Here is a 17,546-nt window from a genome sequence, read left to right on the forward strand (position 1 = left end):
ACACGTACAGGATACAAATCTAATTACGGATACCAACAACAACAACAACGAGGTGGACCGGCTGGTACGACAACCAACGCACTCTTGTAGTGTGCGCTTTTCCACCGACGAGGGAGACACGACACATGATGCACAGACTCTGGATCGATGAGTAACGGGAGCAAGACGTTGGGGGAATGTTGATGACAGTTTGGCTGACAACTTTTTACGTAGGACCGACAGTAGAAAAACTCCACTCGGTTCGAAATATTTCCAAAGCAGCCGGAAGTGGTCTTTAGTGAGAGGCAGAGACAGGGGCAAACAAAATAGAAAATTTAATTATGATACTCCGGAGAAATATACTCATCAGTGGGGGCATGCTCGGAAGCTGTAATGAAATTGACATTAGGAGGGGGCCACAGGAGCGTAACACTGAACTGAAGCCATGTGACGACGGTCGTTCGGCCAAACGGCAAATAAAATCTGACAGACATTCGTATTCTGGGGTAACTTTGGCTGTCCAGTTACCCAGTAATATACTTCGTGACAAGATAGCACGAAATTCTTTTCAGAACCAATTTCTCATATGTGCGTAAGCTTTACCTAACATAAACATGGTAACAACTTCAATGTAACGTTTGGTAGGTAATATGGCAGAGATTGATGTTTGGTACGTGCAATTTAATGTTCGTGTTTTAGTGTTCTAGGTGGTGGTCTAATGTTTGATATGGTTTTAATATGATGCTTGGATGCTGGTAACAGTTAAAAGTATCCAATTTTGTATAGGTACCACTAAATTTTCGTCGTTGGGATATAATTGTGTGTTGGACAAAACTATGCGCTTGAGAAAAGTTTTAGCTTGTTGAATATTCTAGGAGCTTACGATTTTAGAACACCAGCTGACCGTGTGTCGTCCGCGGCAGCGCATATCTATGGCGTGCAGGGTCTGTCCCGAAGTCTCACACCTCTTCCTGGTCCTCTACTGAAAATAGTTTTGGCTACTCTCTCGTCGGGCATTCTGGTCACGTGCCCAGCCCGTCGCAGCCTGCCACATGGTACTATCTTCCCAATACCAGCATATTTGTGTACCTGATACAGCTCGGGGTTATGCGTCTGCGCCACACTCCATTTTTCATTTTGCCACCAAGTATTGATCGCAGAATTTTACGATCAAAAACCCAAGTACTCGACGATCAGCTTCCTTTACCGTCAATGATTCATGTCTCTACAGGGTCACTGGGAGGATTAGTGCTCTATAGAGGGCCAGTTTTATGCAAATTTGAAAAGTACGGGGCTTCAGCTGGTTAAGTAATCCGTAATAAGCTGGATTCGCGGCCGTAATTCGTCGTTCCACTTCGCGGTTTACATCGTTGTCACATGTCACGAGCATACCAAGGTATATGAATTCGTCCACTACTTTATATCGTTTGCCAGGCAGCTCCACCTCGGCACGAAAACTATTTGGACTCCCACGTTCCCTGCCAGCAACCATGTACTTCGTCTGGCTTTGTCAATGGTAAGTCCCAATCTCACGGCTTACGCTTAGAAGGCCTAAAGGCCACTGTTCTACGGTTGATTCCGTCGTCATCTGCCAAGAAACCAGGAAGCATGTAAAATTTTGTGATGATATTCCTGTTCGGTGCGGCCCGGGCTGATATGGCACAAACACGGTATTGTGGAAGGCACCCGCTACCGTTCATAAGTTTTTACCGTATCGCACCAAGCAGTTATATCGGTTCTTCAGGTTTGCGAGCGAAACCGTGCCAGCTTACACCAGCCGGCATCTGTTAGAGCAAGGCTAGAGAACGGAGCCCAACCGTCCTGACAACTCAGTCACGTACACCGAATATGAACGAATAAGAAGGAAAGCAAAGAACGAAATCATGCAAGCCGTCGTTGGTATGGTGCTCACCGGTGCTTAGCCGAAGACAAACCACTTCGATCGGGTTTTTGCGTTTTCGGGGAGCATGCCAATATGTAGCAACGCCAGTGCGTTCTATTATCAAAAGTACCCGTTGCGGTGCCTATCTGGACGGGTAGCAGCCGTGTCGCACCGAACGGTGTCTATAACAAGTCTGCTTTCCACGTTTGCTCTTCGTATTGCGCCTTCCAATAGTTTCGTCGGAAAACCATGTTATAGCATTATCTGTCACAGCTTGTTTCGTTTGACTGAATCGCACGCCGCCTAAAAGTCCACAAACAGATGATGAGTCTGCAAGTTGTACTCCCGGAACTTGTCTAGTAAACGACACAGGGTAAACATCTGATCCATCGTGGAGCGACCTTCACGAAAACTAGCTTGGTACTCGCCGACGAAGAACTGCTATCGGTCTTAGTCTACAGATCTGGATACGGGCAAGCACCTTATAAACAGAAATGATCAATGCAATTCCTAGATAGTTTTTACACTCGAGTCGTTGTGCTTTTTTTAAAATCTGGTGGGTTGCTTTGTACAGCCGCGCGCTTCCCGCTTTTAGATGTTTACTCGGGATATCGTCCTTCCCAGTAGCCGTTTTTAGCTCACTGGTTGCCTTTTTAAACTCCTCCCGTGTTGGTGGCTCCACAGTTTGGGCATCGCTCACGATTCTTATCTTATTTCTGCTGATCTCCGTGTTTACCTCTCCATTCAACAACATCGACAAGTGCTCCTTTCACCTGGCTGCTACCGCCGTTTTGACAGGTTCGGTTCGTAATACAAATGCTAGAAACACAAGCGATGTTCTTCGTTATATTCGGTAACCTCGGAACCATAGTTATTATTTTGTTTCAACCAATTTAAAAAAAAATAAAATCGGGTCATGTCTCAACGAATTTTCTAAAAATTCACTTTTCGTTTAAATTGTATGTAATTGTGTAATACTTACAGGCAGGCTTGGCATACACTTTTCGCTTCGATTTGTTACCGGTCGCATTCTGACCATATCTTTATATATTTTTCGCCCACAATATTAGTCACTATACAATGAATTCACTCTTTACTGACTTACCGGTAGCTCTCATTTTCTTCACCTGAAATTAAACTTTCTCAACTAGCCTTAAGGAAACAAACTAAATACGTTTAATACATATATTGTTAAGCATTTTCATGATACAATGCTTGCACGTGCATCTTTTCCGTTGGGGCCACCGTTGAACTCGCCTTCCGCTGCTGCCGCTGTATCACCGCAATCGCTCTCTGCTCACACCGTCTCAGCACTGCACCATCACTCGAAGTTCTCCAACCGCATGCACCCCTTAACCCGGAACTCGAAAGGCCGTCACACGTTGGCCACTGTTTCACTCCAGAACTATCTATTGTTCGTTTGTTATTCGAACAGGTCTATCGACTCCCTCCGTCCAACTTCACTGGGAACCACGTGGTCGATGAACGTCACTAGCCTTCGTCACGACTACGGACCCCTGGACCACTAAACAGCAACACAGACTTAAAGCGGGTTTTAAGCGTCTCTTCCACGTCCCATTAGCCCTTGAAAGTTTCGGTTTTCCAAGGTAACACTGGCTAAGCAGGATTCACGGCTGCCGTGGCAGCGACTTCCGGAACACGTGTTCAATGGCTTCTTAATGCTCTATCGTATAAACTATGCAGACATTGCCATTCACTATTGAACAGGAGACGTAGTTCTTCCTGTCAAAAAACACTAATTCGCCCCAACACATTGCGTAACCGAATTCTCGAGGTTTGCGTGTAAAGTTGAAAACCACATTTTTATAGTTATAATCCTCGACGACTTTTTGGCGTCCACACCGTATACGTGTACTATGGTTGATGGTTGACAACGAACTCTCCCTATTGAACGGGATCTTACTCTTTTTGAGGGTGATTTTTAGTGCGGATTCGAGTGCGAGCTCGGGTGCTGATTCGAGATCCAACTCTCTTCGGGGGTGCTTTTTTAGTACAGGCTCGGGTGCGAATTCGGTGGAGCTTCTGGATCTACTCATTAGGGTGAGTGGTCTGCTGCATTCACCGCCTTCGTCGCCTCGCCGCCTTAGCCTAGAGTGTGTACCCTGGAATGAGAGCTTTTGCTGTGGCCACAAGCGTGACTACGATCATTTGGCTTCTTTCGAAGCCGATCGTTTTGAGTACGCGCAATCGTTGGGACTTTGCCTCTTTTCGTTTTTTTTGTTGTATTAAACTCTCATTCCAATGAACACACTCATCATCTCGGCACATCTATCCCCCCAGCCCCTTGGCGTCCTGAAGCCTTGTGCCCATGAGACGAAGTGTTAGTAAAGTCGCGTCAAACACGTTAGTGGACTATGCGACTATCTTATCCTCTACTTTACCGTAACAGTATCAGATTTTGCTCTTTTAATTACTGCATCTTAGCCAAGCAAAATTTGGAAAAGTGATGTATGGGGCATTTGTAGAATTTGTTATTATCTACAATATTGCTGAAGTAAGCATTACTGTGCCTTTTGTATTTATGGCGCTATAAGGCTGCTACCCTCTTGGTAGCAAAAAGAGCGCTCTTTTTGCTACCAACGGCATTGCTGCTCTACAGCGCCGTAAATACTAAAGATAAAACTTCACTTTCTTCAGCAATATTATAGATAAATACTAGCTCTACAAATACCCCATACACCACTTTTTCAAATTCTGCTTGGCTGAGGAGCAGTAATCAAAAGAGCAAAATCAACGCGAAAAGTGTATGCCAAGCCTGCTTACAGGTATAAACTCTGTTTCAAATTAAAGACCAAGTTTGAAGGTAATCATCTTTTGTTGATGAAACCGGAAATATGATTCAATGAAAGCAAAATTTTACGATTTGCACCAACCTATCCTAGGGAATGCAGTGGCTTCTCGATGCTAACGTGTGGGGCTTTTGAGCTCCGGATGCGGTAGTTCCTCATTAAGACATAGCAACCTAGAAGATGGTAATGTGTATCATTAAAAGGCATCAGAAATAATGCCTTGAGCAAAACTTTCATCGATTGCGAGCCGGTTTGAGGCTTGTGCTGAGAAACGATAATGAAGCGAATGCTCGATGAATTCCGCAATTTGGAGTTTATTAGGAAATAATCCGCGGTCTTGGTGCAAAATTCTCCTCAGACTAGTGCGGTTAATGTTGCTGTGATGGATGGCGAGTTGATGCTCTGGTATCGAGCTGAATATTTTCGGCTACAGTGCATACCGAATATTGCTAGAAGTAAAGCTTTTGAACAAATTTGCTGCAACAGGTACCACCGCACTAAAGGTATAAGTGGGCATAATATTGACTATCGACAATTAGTTGAGCGGAAAGGAGCTAGTAGTGTGAACTGTCAACTTATAATTTAATAAGAAACCGATAGAAGTACGGTCTTGTTTAAACGTTTTATATGTTTCAAATGTATAGGATGTGTTTAGTTTATGGAATTTTAAATTAATTGGTTACTCAACCGAGCAAAGCCCCACAGCGGCTTCAAGTTTTAATAATGAATTAGTAATAATGCTGCTACCGGCAGTCAAGCTTGAAAACGGAAAACAGCTAAATAGGATCCGTTTTCCAAGCTCGACATACAAATGCGTATCCCTTTCAACGGAAAACAATGCAAACGGTCACCTCCTCGGGCTCTAATCACAACGGGCACGTGCTACTCTGCCGTAAAGGTTTTACGTAAAGTTATTTCTACCTCTTCTGTGAATTTTGCGATTTCAACCCCAACATTTTCGGGCGGTGAAACGATGAATGTTCGGCTAAATGATTGCGGTTAGATGAATTCGTGTTTCGTTAGTCTACAATTGGGTTGATTTTGGATGCTTAAGGTGAAATTCAGCAGGATTTAACCTTTAAAGTCAATAAGCGATTGCATTGGACTTACCACTGCTGTTAGTTTCCTGCGAGTAATAAAGAGGATGGAAAAAAGCAATCAAGTTTCTGAATATTTTATGTGTAGCTATTTTTATAACTAGATATAAAACGCAATCCTAAGTAGCAGTATACACTAATAATTCTAATTATTGAGGGTCGTAAACCAGGCCGTTGTACTATACCTGTCGCTAGCAATATATTTCTACTTGAAAATAGTTTTGTAATTACACTTGCTGCAAATGGCTGCCATACCACAAAATGAATTATTTAAGTTATAGTAATGTTATTTGTGTTTAAAAATATTTGTAGTATTTTATAAACTAATTTAATTCAACTCATAATTTGGATATTCCACTAAATTAGAAATTATTTGATTGCTTCAAACCATTAACCAGCCGATATATGTTGCATTCAGTTGGCGCGTTTTGTTTTACAATGATTTGTTCCGAAATGTAAAGAACCCTTATCACTTTTCTTTGTCAGCAAATATATATTTAAAAAATCTTTCATTACTTTCAGAAAACAATTACAGCTTTTATATCTAGTTCTTTTCGGTTTCATTGCAAATAAATGATTGAAGGAACGAGTGTTACGTAAATCATAAACCTGCTACAGTGAATTCATGTACTGACTCTGCTATCTTTGTTTAGCAGTGTAACCCTTACTGTATCTAAGAAAATAAACATGCCTCTTAATTTTGCTGCCAGCCATTTCTCGTAGATTAGATTTCGCCCCTCGTTCGTAACGCGCTTCAATTCCTGCTAATTATTGCCGAAAGATTCAACAAGATGGATTCCTCGCACGATTACCGAACTGCTCAAGGGTGTAAACCGACCGTCGGGAGTAAATCTGTTTTATTTCCTAAAGCAATTTGTTGCTCGGCTGTCCTTTCTGGAGCAAACTGGAGTACTAAATTCTGGACGACTGACGAAGCAACTTGTTTTCATGGAGAAGCGGCAAGTGGACGCATGGTTTTTTGTTTACTGGTAATGCTGCCAGCGGCTAGCATCGATGATGATAATGTTGATGCTGGTGATGGAGATAATGAATCGGATCTTTTTTCCTCGACGATAAATTGGTTACACCGTTTTATGTGAATTGCTAGAAAAAAGGTTCAGATAACATCTGCATCATGATTATAATGTTTATATTTGTTCTAAGTAACCGATACTTTGCTGGATCGTAGAAACAGGTTGTACCTACGTGGCGCTATTTCCGTTCAGAGAGTTATAGGAGTTGATAGATTGTAAGCTAACCAAATTTGGAATACTGGATAAATGTGCATCTGCAAGGCTAGATAATGTGTTGTGGCAGGAATATTTTTGAAGAAATAAAACTTAAGCTGCTCTGGAAGGCATGATCGAACGTAAGTCAAATATCTATCATATTTGTTCTGGGTATTTTGCAAAATTATCACACAAAATGGGCCGAAGAGTACCACAATTTTATGAAATTTTACATACATAGTTGACATAGTTGATGGACTTGTGAATGAAAACAATAATTTTTTTTAATTCATTTATTCTTTTATTCATTTACATATATATATATATATATATATATATATATATATATATATATATATATATATATATATATATATATATATATATATATATATATATATATATATATATATATATATATATATATATATATATATATATATATATATATATATATATATATATATATATATCTATACCTATAAAGAAGGATTTCTGTCTGTCTGTCTGTCTGTCTGTCTGTCTGTCCGTATGTTCCTTATAGAATCGAAAACTACTGAACCAATCGGCATGAAAGTATGCATGTAGAGGTTTTTTGGGGCCAGGAAAGGTTTTAGTGATGGTTAGAAACCCCTCCCCCCACTAAGAGGGGGGGCTCCCGTACAAATGAAACACAAATTTCTGCATAACTCGACAATTAATCATAACTCGAGAACTAATCAAGCAAATGGAACCAAATTTGGCAGGTGAAGGTTTTCGAGGGCAAGAATATTTTCTATAGTAAATTAGGACCCCTCCCCACTTTAAGAGGGGGGACTCCTGTACCAAAGAAACACAATTTTCCTCATAACTCGAGAAGTAATTAAGCAAATGGAACCAAATTTGGCATGTGGGTGTTTTTGGAGACAAAAATTTTTTCTATGATGAATTGGGACCCCTCCCCGTTTTAGGAGGGGGGGATCCTATACTGTTATTGTTTATTAAGAATACACATACACATACACATACACATACACATGAAATACAAATTTCCTCATAACTGAAGAACAAATCAAGCAAATGGAAGCAAATTTATCACCCACATGATAAATTTGGTTCCATTTGCTTGATTAGTTCTAGAGTGTTTGTAGGCAAGAATATTTTCTATGGTATATTTTCTATGGATTTCCCCACTTTAAGAGGGGGGGGGGGGGCTCCTATACAAATGAAAAACAAATTTCCTCATAACTCGAGAACTAATCAAGCAAATGGAACCAAATTTGACATGTAAGTGGTTTTGGACGCAAGATTTTTTTCTATGGTGAATTGAGACCCCTCTCTTCTTAAGAAAGCGAGTTATGGCCCATCTCCCCTTTAAGAGGGTGGGCTTCCATACAAATGAAATGCAAATTTCCTCTTATCTCGAGAACTAATCAATCAAATGGAACCAAATTTGGCATGTGGGAGTTTTAGATGGCAGAAATTTTTTCTATGGTGAATTACGATCCCTTCCTCTTTTAAGAGGGGAGCTCCCATACAAATGAAATTCAAATTTCCTTATAACTTGAGAACTAATCAAGCAAATGGAACCAAATTTGGCATGTGGGAGATTTTGGAGACAAAAATTTTTTCTATGATGAATTGGGACCCCTACCCACTTTAGGAGGGGGGGCTCCTATACAAATGAAATTCAAATTTCCTCATAATTCGAGAACTAATCAAGCAAATAGAACCAAATTTGGCATGTGGAGGTTTCTGGAGGCAAAAATATTTTCTAAGGTGAATTAGGACCCCTCCCAACTTTAAGAGGGGGTGCTTCTACACAAATGAAATACAAATTTCCTCATAATTCGAGAACTAATCAAGCAAATGGAACCATATTTGGCATGTGCGTGTTTTTGGAGGCAACCATTTTTTCTATGATGAATTAGGACCCCTTACCTTTTTAAGAGGGGGGGCTCTCATACAAACGAAATACAAATTTCCTCATAACTCTAGAACTAATCAAGCAAATGGAACCAAATTTATCACCCACATGATAAATTTGGTTCCATTTGCTTGATTAGTTCTAGAGTGTTTGTAGGCAAGAATATTTTCTATGGTATATTTTCTATGGATTTCCCCACTTTAAGAGGGGGGGGGGGGGCTCCTATACAAATGAAAAACAAATTTCCTCATAACTCGAGAACTAATCAAGCAAATGGAACCAAATTTGACATGTAAGTGGTTTTGGACGCAAGATTTTTTTCTATGGTGAATTGAGACCCCTCTCTTCTTAAGAAAGCGAGTTATGGCCCATCTCCCCTTTAAGAGGGTGGGCTTCCATACAAATGAAATGCAAATTTCCTCTAATCTCGAGAACTAATCAATCAAATGGAACCAAATTTGGCATGTGGGAGTTTTAGATGGCAGAAATTTTTTCTATGGTGAATTACGACCCCTTCTTCTTTTAAGAGGGGAGCTCCCATACAAATGAAATTCAAATTTCCTTATAACTTGAGAACTAATCAAGCAAATGGAACCAAATTTGGCATGTGGGAGATTTTGGAGTCTTTAATTTATTTTACGATAGTTAGAGACCTCTCACCCCTGTGGTAGGGGGATATGGACTCTCATACAAATAAAACAGAAATTTTTGCGAAACTCAAAAACTAATCGAACTCAAGAAATTCGAGACTCTTCCATAAAACATTAGTCAATACAAGACCACAAAAACTATCTATAGTAACACTAGATCATTCAGGACGAGACGGTCGCGAGTGTTGCCGGTGACCCGCCGTCAGAAGCGCCGCCCACTGGGGGGCTTGCAAAACTCGAGATTGTGACAAAGATCATCCGAGATTCATGATTTATGTACAACACAGGTTAATTTGTGACCATACGAAGTTTATCGGGTCAGCTAGTATATATATATATATATATATATATATATATATATATATATATATATATATATATATATATATATATAAATATAAATATATATATATATATCAACAGACATAGTTGCCCTAATGATAAAAGAGTCGTCTTAATATTAAAATAATTTTTGTGCGTTGCACGTTACGGGACAAATGATAGTCGAAAACGGCTGACACTCTGTTGAAAACTTTTTGCAAGCCTATAATCGCACTGTTGGCACCATAGTTAATTAAAAACTTCAAGGTTTCCTACTTTCCCACCAAACTCTAACGGAAATTACCCGATTTTCACGCTTAGCACTAATGTCAAACATTCAACTCTTGAACCAAGTATCGTAAAACAAACATTTTTTAAAGAAATGTAAGCAAATTTTCGAAAAAAAATCAGAAAAAATAATCTAAAATTAAATGAAACTCGCTCGAAACTGTTCGAAAACAGACACTGAGGAAACCTGCAAGTCGCAGGCGAAATACGTATCTGCCGTGAATAAAATATACATAGTAGAATTAAATTGGATAAGTTTTCTTTTTATTTAATTTTAGGTTTCGTATTCTACTAAGACGCTCCAAAAACTTCAGAAAAAAAATGTTTGGAAGAGTTTTATACTATTTTTTTTATAAAAAAAAAACAGTGGAAAACTCCAAAGAAAAATCAGAAAAACTATATTCACCTCATCGAAAACTTTCACCAACATTTTTTTGTTTGTCAATGATCTTTACGATAGCGTTTTAGTTATGACTTACATGACTGAAAAATTCGATTTTCCGGAACATTTACTCACTTTAAAAATACCAACAACCATTATAGAGTTTATTTTACAAAAAATATAAATAAATTTTCAAGACAATCTAGAAAAAATTTGGGAAATGTTTTGCACCAGCGTTTAATTCAAAAGCTTTTTGGATTTTTAACAGTCTTCTACCACTGTTCGCAACAGCGAAAAATACGCTAAAATCCGCCAACCGTATGAAACACGTGCTTTCGAAGATTCGAGAAGCATCGCCAAGCTGCCTGCATCTGCTAGCAACGTACATCGAACATTCTAGGCACTTCTTTCCTATGTCAGCAATGTATTTCGTCGAACCTTCCCGAAGCTGCCCGAGATGACCAGAATGTTGCGCCGTGTAGTATAAATACGGGCGTTTTACAGAATGCAAAAAGAGAAGTATTTCAACCGTCTTAGAGACAACATCGATTTAACCACCGTGATAGTAACAACAAGTGATAAGAACTAAGTGAAAGTGCCACATTGTGCAAAAGTATAGTTAAATAAAAGTAGTGTTAAGTAAAAGTGATCTTTTCCCGACATCCGAAAGAATTCCAGTTTGGCGTCGTCCCTAGTCGGTAAACCGTTCCGGCTAGGATTCAGTGTTTTGCGTGACCCTTCCACCCTCTCCGGCGTCGCCTCTGGACTCTACCCTTCGCAGTGGTGTGGCACAAATCCATCCAGCTGTTGTTACCGTGACTATTGTTCCAACGGCGGTAAGAAGGCACCGCTAACCCATCCGCCTTCACATGTTGGCATTGGTGCCAACATAATTTGGTCCTTCGAGCCGGATTACAAGTAAACTAGTGATGAGAACCTGGACATAAATACCTTGGAAATTGCTTGTGAATTGCCAGTGAATAAGTTATCCTCCAAAAAGTTTTTTCATTGCCGAACAGTTCGGAATAGTGTGAAATCTATACGATACCAAGCAAAGTGAACTATTTTTCCTCGAACAAAGTGAAACGTTTCCGTGTAAATTCTAATCTGAATGCAAAGTGAATCTTATTCCTCCGTGAACATCCGTGAACTGTGAACTGTTACCAGCGAATCAAAGTGATTTCTTCGATGCCGTTGACCCACACCCCCGGTAAGAAAAGTCCTGCTACCATGGATGAAGTGAAACCGCTTATCCACCAGCGTGGCCAGGTAAGAGCCAAGGTTACGGCAATCCTGAAACAACTCGAGAAATCAGAAAACGATTTGTCTCAGGTGAGTCTTCCTATGTTGAGAGTCTTTTCTAGAAAACTGGATATTTTATATAATGAATTCAATGCATTGCATAAAGAGATTCTCAGTGTGATTCCCTCTTCGAAGCTCGACGACCAGGATGAAAAAGTTGTAGAATTTGATTTAATCCATACTGATGCCTTGATGCGTGTTGAGTGCCTGATTGACAAAGTGTCGAAGCCTTGTATGCCTTCTTCCAGCGCAGTTGCACCAATTCCTTCCACAAGTTTTGCTCAGCCTGCCCAAGTGATTGTTCAGCAACAACCTTTAAAGGCACCCATTCCAACCTTCAATGGTGAATATGAGAATTGGCCTCGATTTAAGGCGTTGTTTTCGGACATCATTGGGCGTTGTACCGATTCGGATGCAATTAAGTTGCATCATTTAGATAAAGCGTTGATTGGTGCAGCTGCCGGAATAATTGATTCCAGGACACTCGTAGAAAACAATTATAATCACGCATGGGAAATACTGGTCGAGCGATTCGAAAATAAGCGTGTGATAGTTGACACCCATCTCTCTGGATTGTTAACTATGAAAAAGATGGTGAAAGAATCTCACACTGAGTTGCGTGCATTGATTGAAACATGTTCCCGGCACATCGAAGGGTTGAAATTTCTTGATCAACCAGTTGATGGCAATGCAGGGTTGTTCATCAACAAGCTGCTAACCTCTTGCCTTGATCCCGTAACCCGCAAGCAATGGGAGAGAACGCTTAAGCACGGTGAGTTGCCTGATCTTGAAAGGACGCTAAATTTTCTTAAAGATCAATGTCGCGTTCTCGAGCGTTGCGAAACAGACAATCCTCCCGCTAGTAATGTAAAGTCTCTTCCAAATACTCCAAAAACTGCCAGTTTAAAGGTTCATACCACTTCTGCCCTATCGACGAATGGCTCCTGTCATTTTTGTAGCAAAGACCATCTAAATTATCAATGTCCCGATTTCCGTAACATGTCACTTTCTGAACGCTTGTTGAAAGTCAAAGAAAGTCGTGTTTGTTACAATTGCCTTCGCCGCGGGCATCGTTCAGCTGACTGTTCGTCGAAGGGTAGTTGTGCTAAATGTAGAAAACGACACCATACCTTACTGCACGATGAATCGAAACAACCGAATGTTAGCTCGAAGCAATCTAAGAACAATCCTATATCGCAATCGGAACCAGTAAAAGGTTCAATGAATGTTATTTCCCAGCCTGTTAAAAATGTAAATGTTGACGAGTTTGTCCAAACTCAACCCGTTTCCTCATCCTGTTCTGTAAACCTTGGTAAAACAACACTGCCGAATGTGTTGTTGCTCACTGCTGTTGTAAATTTGATGGATCAGCATGGGCAACCGATTGCTTGTCGAGCTCTTCTGGATTGCGGTGCTCAGACAAATCTTCTTTCCAGTGCGATGTATCAGAAACTGGGACTAAAGGGAGAAGCAGCTAACTTTGACATTGTTGGAGTTGGCAATGGCCGATCAAATGCAAGTTGTCTTGTATCAGTTCAATTGACATCCCAATGCAGCGATTATGCGACCACTTTGAAATGTCTAGTTATCCCCAAAATTACGAATCCGATTCCTCATAAACGTGTCGACATTTCAAATTGGAATATTCCGATTGGCTTGCATTTGGCTGATCCCTCGTTTCACACTCCCTCAGAAATCGACTTATTAATTGGTCTTGATCATTTCTTCTCAGTTATGAAGCATGGTCATTTTAGAATTGATGAAGATTTACCTGAGCTGCGAGAAACCGAGTTTGGTTGGGTTGTTTCCGGTGAAATTCGTGATGAATATGAACCTATTATAAATGAAAGACTAGCAACCGCAATTACAATTGAATCATTGAATGATACCACCAACCGATTACGGAGTATAAAAGAATGCCAAGACTTACTTCCCCCTGATCCTAAAGCGCAAGAATGTAAAGAACACTTTTTGTCAACTCACCGAATAGATATTACAGATCGTGATATAGTTGATCCCCCCTTCCACGATAATGTAAACCAATTTCACGACAACCTGTCGTCAGAATTTCGTCGTTTCTTGTTCCGTACACGATGCCTGCCTCGAAATCCTAAGTTGTGTCTCCAGTACTCAAGGTTAATCGAAAAATCTGAGTCTATTGGTCACTACCGAGAAGGCCTAGAAAAAGTTGATCCCCCCGACAAGTTAAGGTTACCACCCTCATCTTGCCGTCCTATGTCCGACTAGTTCGAGCGCGATACTTAGAGAAGTCTTCGATGCTCGGCTAAGTCATATCATGCTAAACCCTTGAATGATCCTTTACAAATCTAACCCACTATGTAAAACGATTTAATAAGCATTTTGTTACACTTTCGACGCTTTTCCTTTGTTTCCTTTGTTTACTGTACCCAGATCAAACCTCTATCCAACGTATAATTTGGCGTTCTAATCCAAAGGAGAGACTCCGAATATTGGAGCTGCAAACCGTAACCTACGAAACAGCCTCTGCACTGTTTCTTGCTATCCCGTTTGATTCGAAAGGTACTACCCGCTCTGCAAATCCACTTTTCCGCTATTCGTCTGTGGTCGGATAGCCAGATATTTGTGGTGTAATAGCAGAGGAAGGAAGGAAGGAATTATTAATTAGCGTTCGAAAGATAACCCTGCTGACATCGTATCCCGTGGACAGCCTGCAGAGTACTTAAAGTCGAACCAGTTATAGTGAGAAGGGCTATCTTTTCTCACATCTAATGATTACCAGGCTGTTTCTTTAGATGAAGTTCCTGACAGTGAGTTACCCCATCTTAAACCCGTGTCTATGCTTGTGACTCTAATCAACAAGGATAGTCTCTCGCTTGTCAAGGGATATAGCTCTTTCCGAACACTACAGCGCGTTTCAGCCTATGTATACGTGGCGCCTTGCTCGCAATTGCCGTTTGAAAGATTCACTTCACTTCCCGCTGTTTTTGGACTCAGAGCATCATGCATTGCAATGTTATTAATCAACCTACTAATCGCTCTTCCTAAGTTTCTTTAGACAGGTTCTACAAGACATTTCCATTCGCGCCGGGGATGATGTTCGCAACAGCGAAAAATACGCTAAAATCCGCCAACCGTATGAAACACGTGCTTTCGAAGATTCGAGAAGCATCGCCAAGCTGCCTGCATCTGCTAGCAACGTACATCGAACATTCTAGGCACTTCTTTCCTATGTCAGCAATGTATTTCGTCGAACCTTCCCGAAGCTGCCCGAGATGACCAGAATGTTGCGCCGTGTAGTATAAATACGGGCGTTTTACAGAATGCAAAAAGAGAAGTATTTCAACCGTCTTAGAGACAACATCGATTTAACCACCGTGATAGTAACAACAAGTGATAAGAACTAAGTGAAAGTGCCACATTGTGCAAAAGTATAGTTAAATAAAAGTAGTGTTAAGTAAAAGTGATCTTTTCCCGACATCCGAAAGAATTCCAGTTTGGCGTCGTCCCTAGTCGGTAAACCGTTCCGGCTAGGATTCAGTGTTTTGCGTGACCCTTCCACCCTCTCCGGCGTCGCCTCTGGACTCTACCCTTCGCAGTGGTGTGGCACAAATCCATCCAGCTGTTGTTACCGTGACTATTGTTCCAACGGCGGTAAGAAGGCACCGCTCACCCATCCGCCTTCACATGTTGGCATTGGTGCCAACAACCACCGTGAAAAATTTTATGATTTTTTTTGCTGCAAATATTTTTTCTAGATTATTAAAAAAAATGTGGATACTTTTTCATAGAAACTTTTTCGTTTTACAATGTGTTGTTCGATAGTTACGAATTTTTCAAATAACCGATCAAAAATTTTCAAAAGTTTTTTTATTGAAATTGGTGACCACGAATTTTGAAAATATTCTTTTCGTTTAAAAGTTTACCAATTATGCCTGTGTACAACTTTTCATAAAATTTTGGGACCCTACGGCCCAAGCCTGTACGAAAAATCCCCACCACCTGCGATTTCAGTTCCGCCATTCGCTGTTTGCAACCCATTTGCCGCATACAAGTAATGACTGTAGTTGAAGGTATGAAGTTGAAATCGGGGAAAACAATGTATGCTTCAGCTCGCGACCTTTCGACCTGTTGGGCGGTGTAGTTTAAATGCCATGGAACAGAACAGAATTTTCCACTTCGTTTAATTTCCGCCACTGCCAACAACTTTGCAGCTTGTCGGTTAGCGTAGGCGAAAAAGAGAACATTAAGATGTTTAGGAGGCAATAAAAAGGCGCACAGATGCCGTTAGGGAACTGTTTTGCCGCATTGAGTAAACATTTAGGAGCGCGGTACCTTCGGGAGGGTGGTGATTTGTAACTGCGATTGCCCCAGAAGCATATTTTAATTACATTTTCGGTCGATCGTTGTGGCGGCAACGCCGCGAACACTGATAAAACTTCTGCGGAGCATTTTAATATGAAGGATTAAATGCTTTTTGATGTTAAAAATTCGTATGTAAAAAACTAAAAAACGTTGTTTGGAAGTACTAATCATTCCACACAACGCAATAGGAATAAATTTTTGATCGTTCCCAGCAATGATTTTTTACATTCATTTTCTTGCTTGCAATAGAAATCGGTCATGCGAAGCTGGTTCGAAGCCTGGAGGGCTACGTTGCACTCTAGTTCTGCAAAATATGCAACATTTGTTTATTGTACCATCAAACAGTAAATTGCATTTCTAAGAGATTGCTTTCCCTTTTTGCATACTATTACCACAGACAAAACAGACGAGATTCTTGCGTTAATACCATCGTCGATGCGAATGTCGATTATAAAACCCTACTAATGAAAGTTACTTCACAATATGCCTTACAGAGGGTGTTATTGTGGAAGCACAATGTATAATGACGATATGTCAGACGTATCATGTCAGTTCGTCAGTGCTATTACCTTCGCTTGAATGAACTGATTACTGATATTATTACTGTAAATGATTACTGTTGAACAGCTTTTCGATAGGAAGGTCAATTGAAAAGCCAATGTAAAATGGTCAATGTAAAATGGAATTGATCTAATAATATGTAAAAATTGTGTAACGAATGGTTTTGTTGAGGTAAAAGGTAAATAGAGAGAAACGTAGGATAGATATTCTGAACTTACCCTTTATCTATCTATACCTATAAAGAAGGATTTCTGTCTGTCTGTCTGTCTGTCTGTCTGTCCGTATGTTCCTTATAGAATCGAAAACTACTGAACCAATCGGCATGAAAATATGCATGTAGAGGTTTTTTGGGGCCAGGAAAGGTTTTAGTGATGGTTAGAAACCTCTCCCCCCACTAAGAGGGGGGGCTCCCATACAAATGAAACACAAATTTCTGCATAACTCGACAACTAATCAAGCAAATAGAACAAAATTTGGCATGTGGGTGTTTTCGGTGACAAGAATTTATTCTATGGTAAATTGAGACCCCTCCCCTCTTTATAAGGGGAATTATAACTCCTCTCCTCTTTAAAAGGGGGGGCTTCCATACAAAATTCTTCATAACTCGAGAACTAATCAAGCAAATGGAACCAAATTTGGTATGTGAAGGTTTTCGAGGTCAAGAATATTTTCTATAGTAAATTAGGACCCCTCCCCACTTTAAGAGGGGGGACTCCTGTACCAAAGAAACACAATTTTCCTCATAACTCGAGAAGTAATTAAGCAAATGGAACCAAATTTGGCATATGGGTGTTT

At 40.3% G+C, this 17,546-nt stretch overlaps 1 protein-coding gene across 1 annotated transcript; it reads left to right on the forward strand.

Annotated features, from left to right (window-relative positions):
• Positions 1 to 11,732: 11,732 nt before the first annotated feature.
• On the forward strand, positions 11,733 to 14,093 carry LOC128739921 (uncharacterized). The gene has a single exon (XM_053835423.1). It carries the CDS (start codon positions 11,733 to 11,735, stop codon positions 14,091 to 14,093), a length of 2,361 nt encoding a protein of 786 aa, XP_053691398.1.
• Positions 14,094 to 17,546: the final 3,453 nt, after the last annotated feature.

This window comes from Sabethes cyaneus, chromosome 3, assembly GCF_943734655.1.
Source record: "Sabethes cyaneus chromosome 3, idSabCyanKW18_F2, whole genome shotgun sequence".
NCBI lineage: Eukaryota > Metazoa > Arthropoda > Insecta > Diptera > Culicidae > Sabethes > Sabethes cyaneus.

Excerpts from the sequence above, each read along its gene's own strand:
- LOC128739921 (XM_053835423.1), top strand. The coding sequence starts at position 11,733 with ATGCCGTTGACCCACACCCCCGGTAAGAAAAGTCCTGCTACCATGGAT.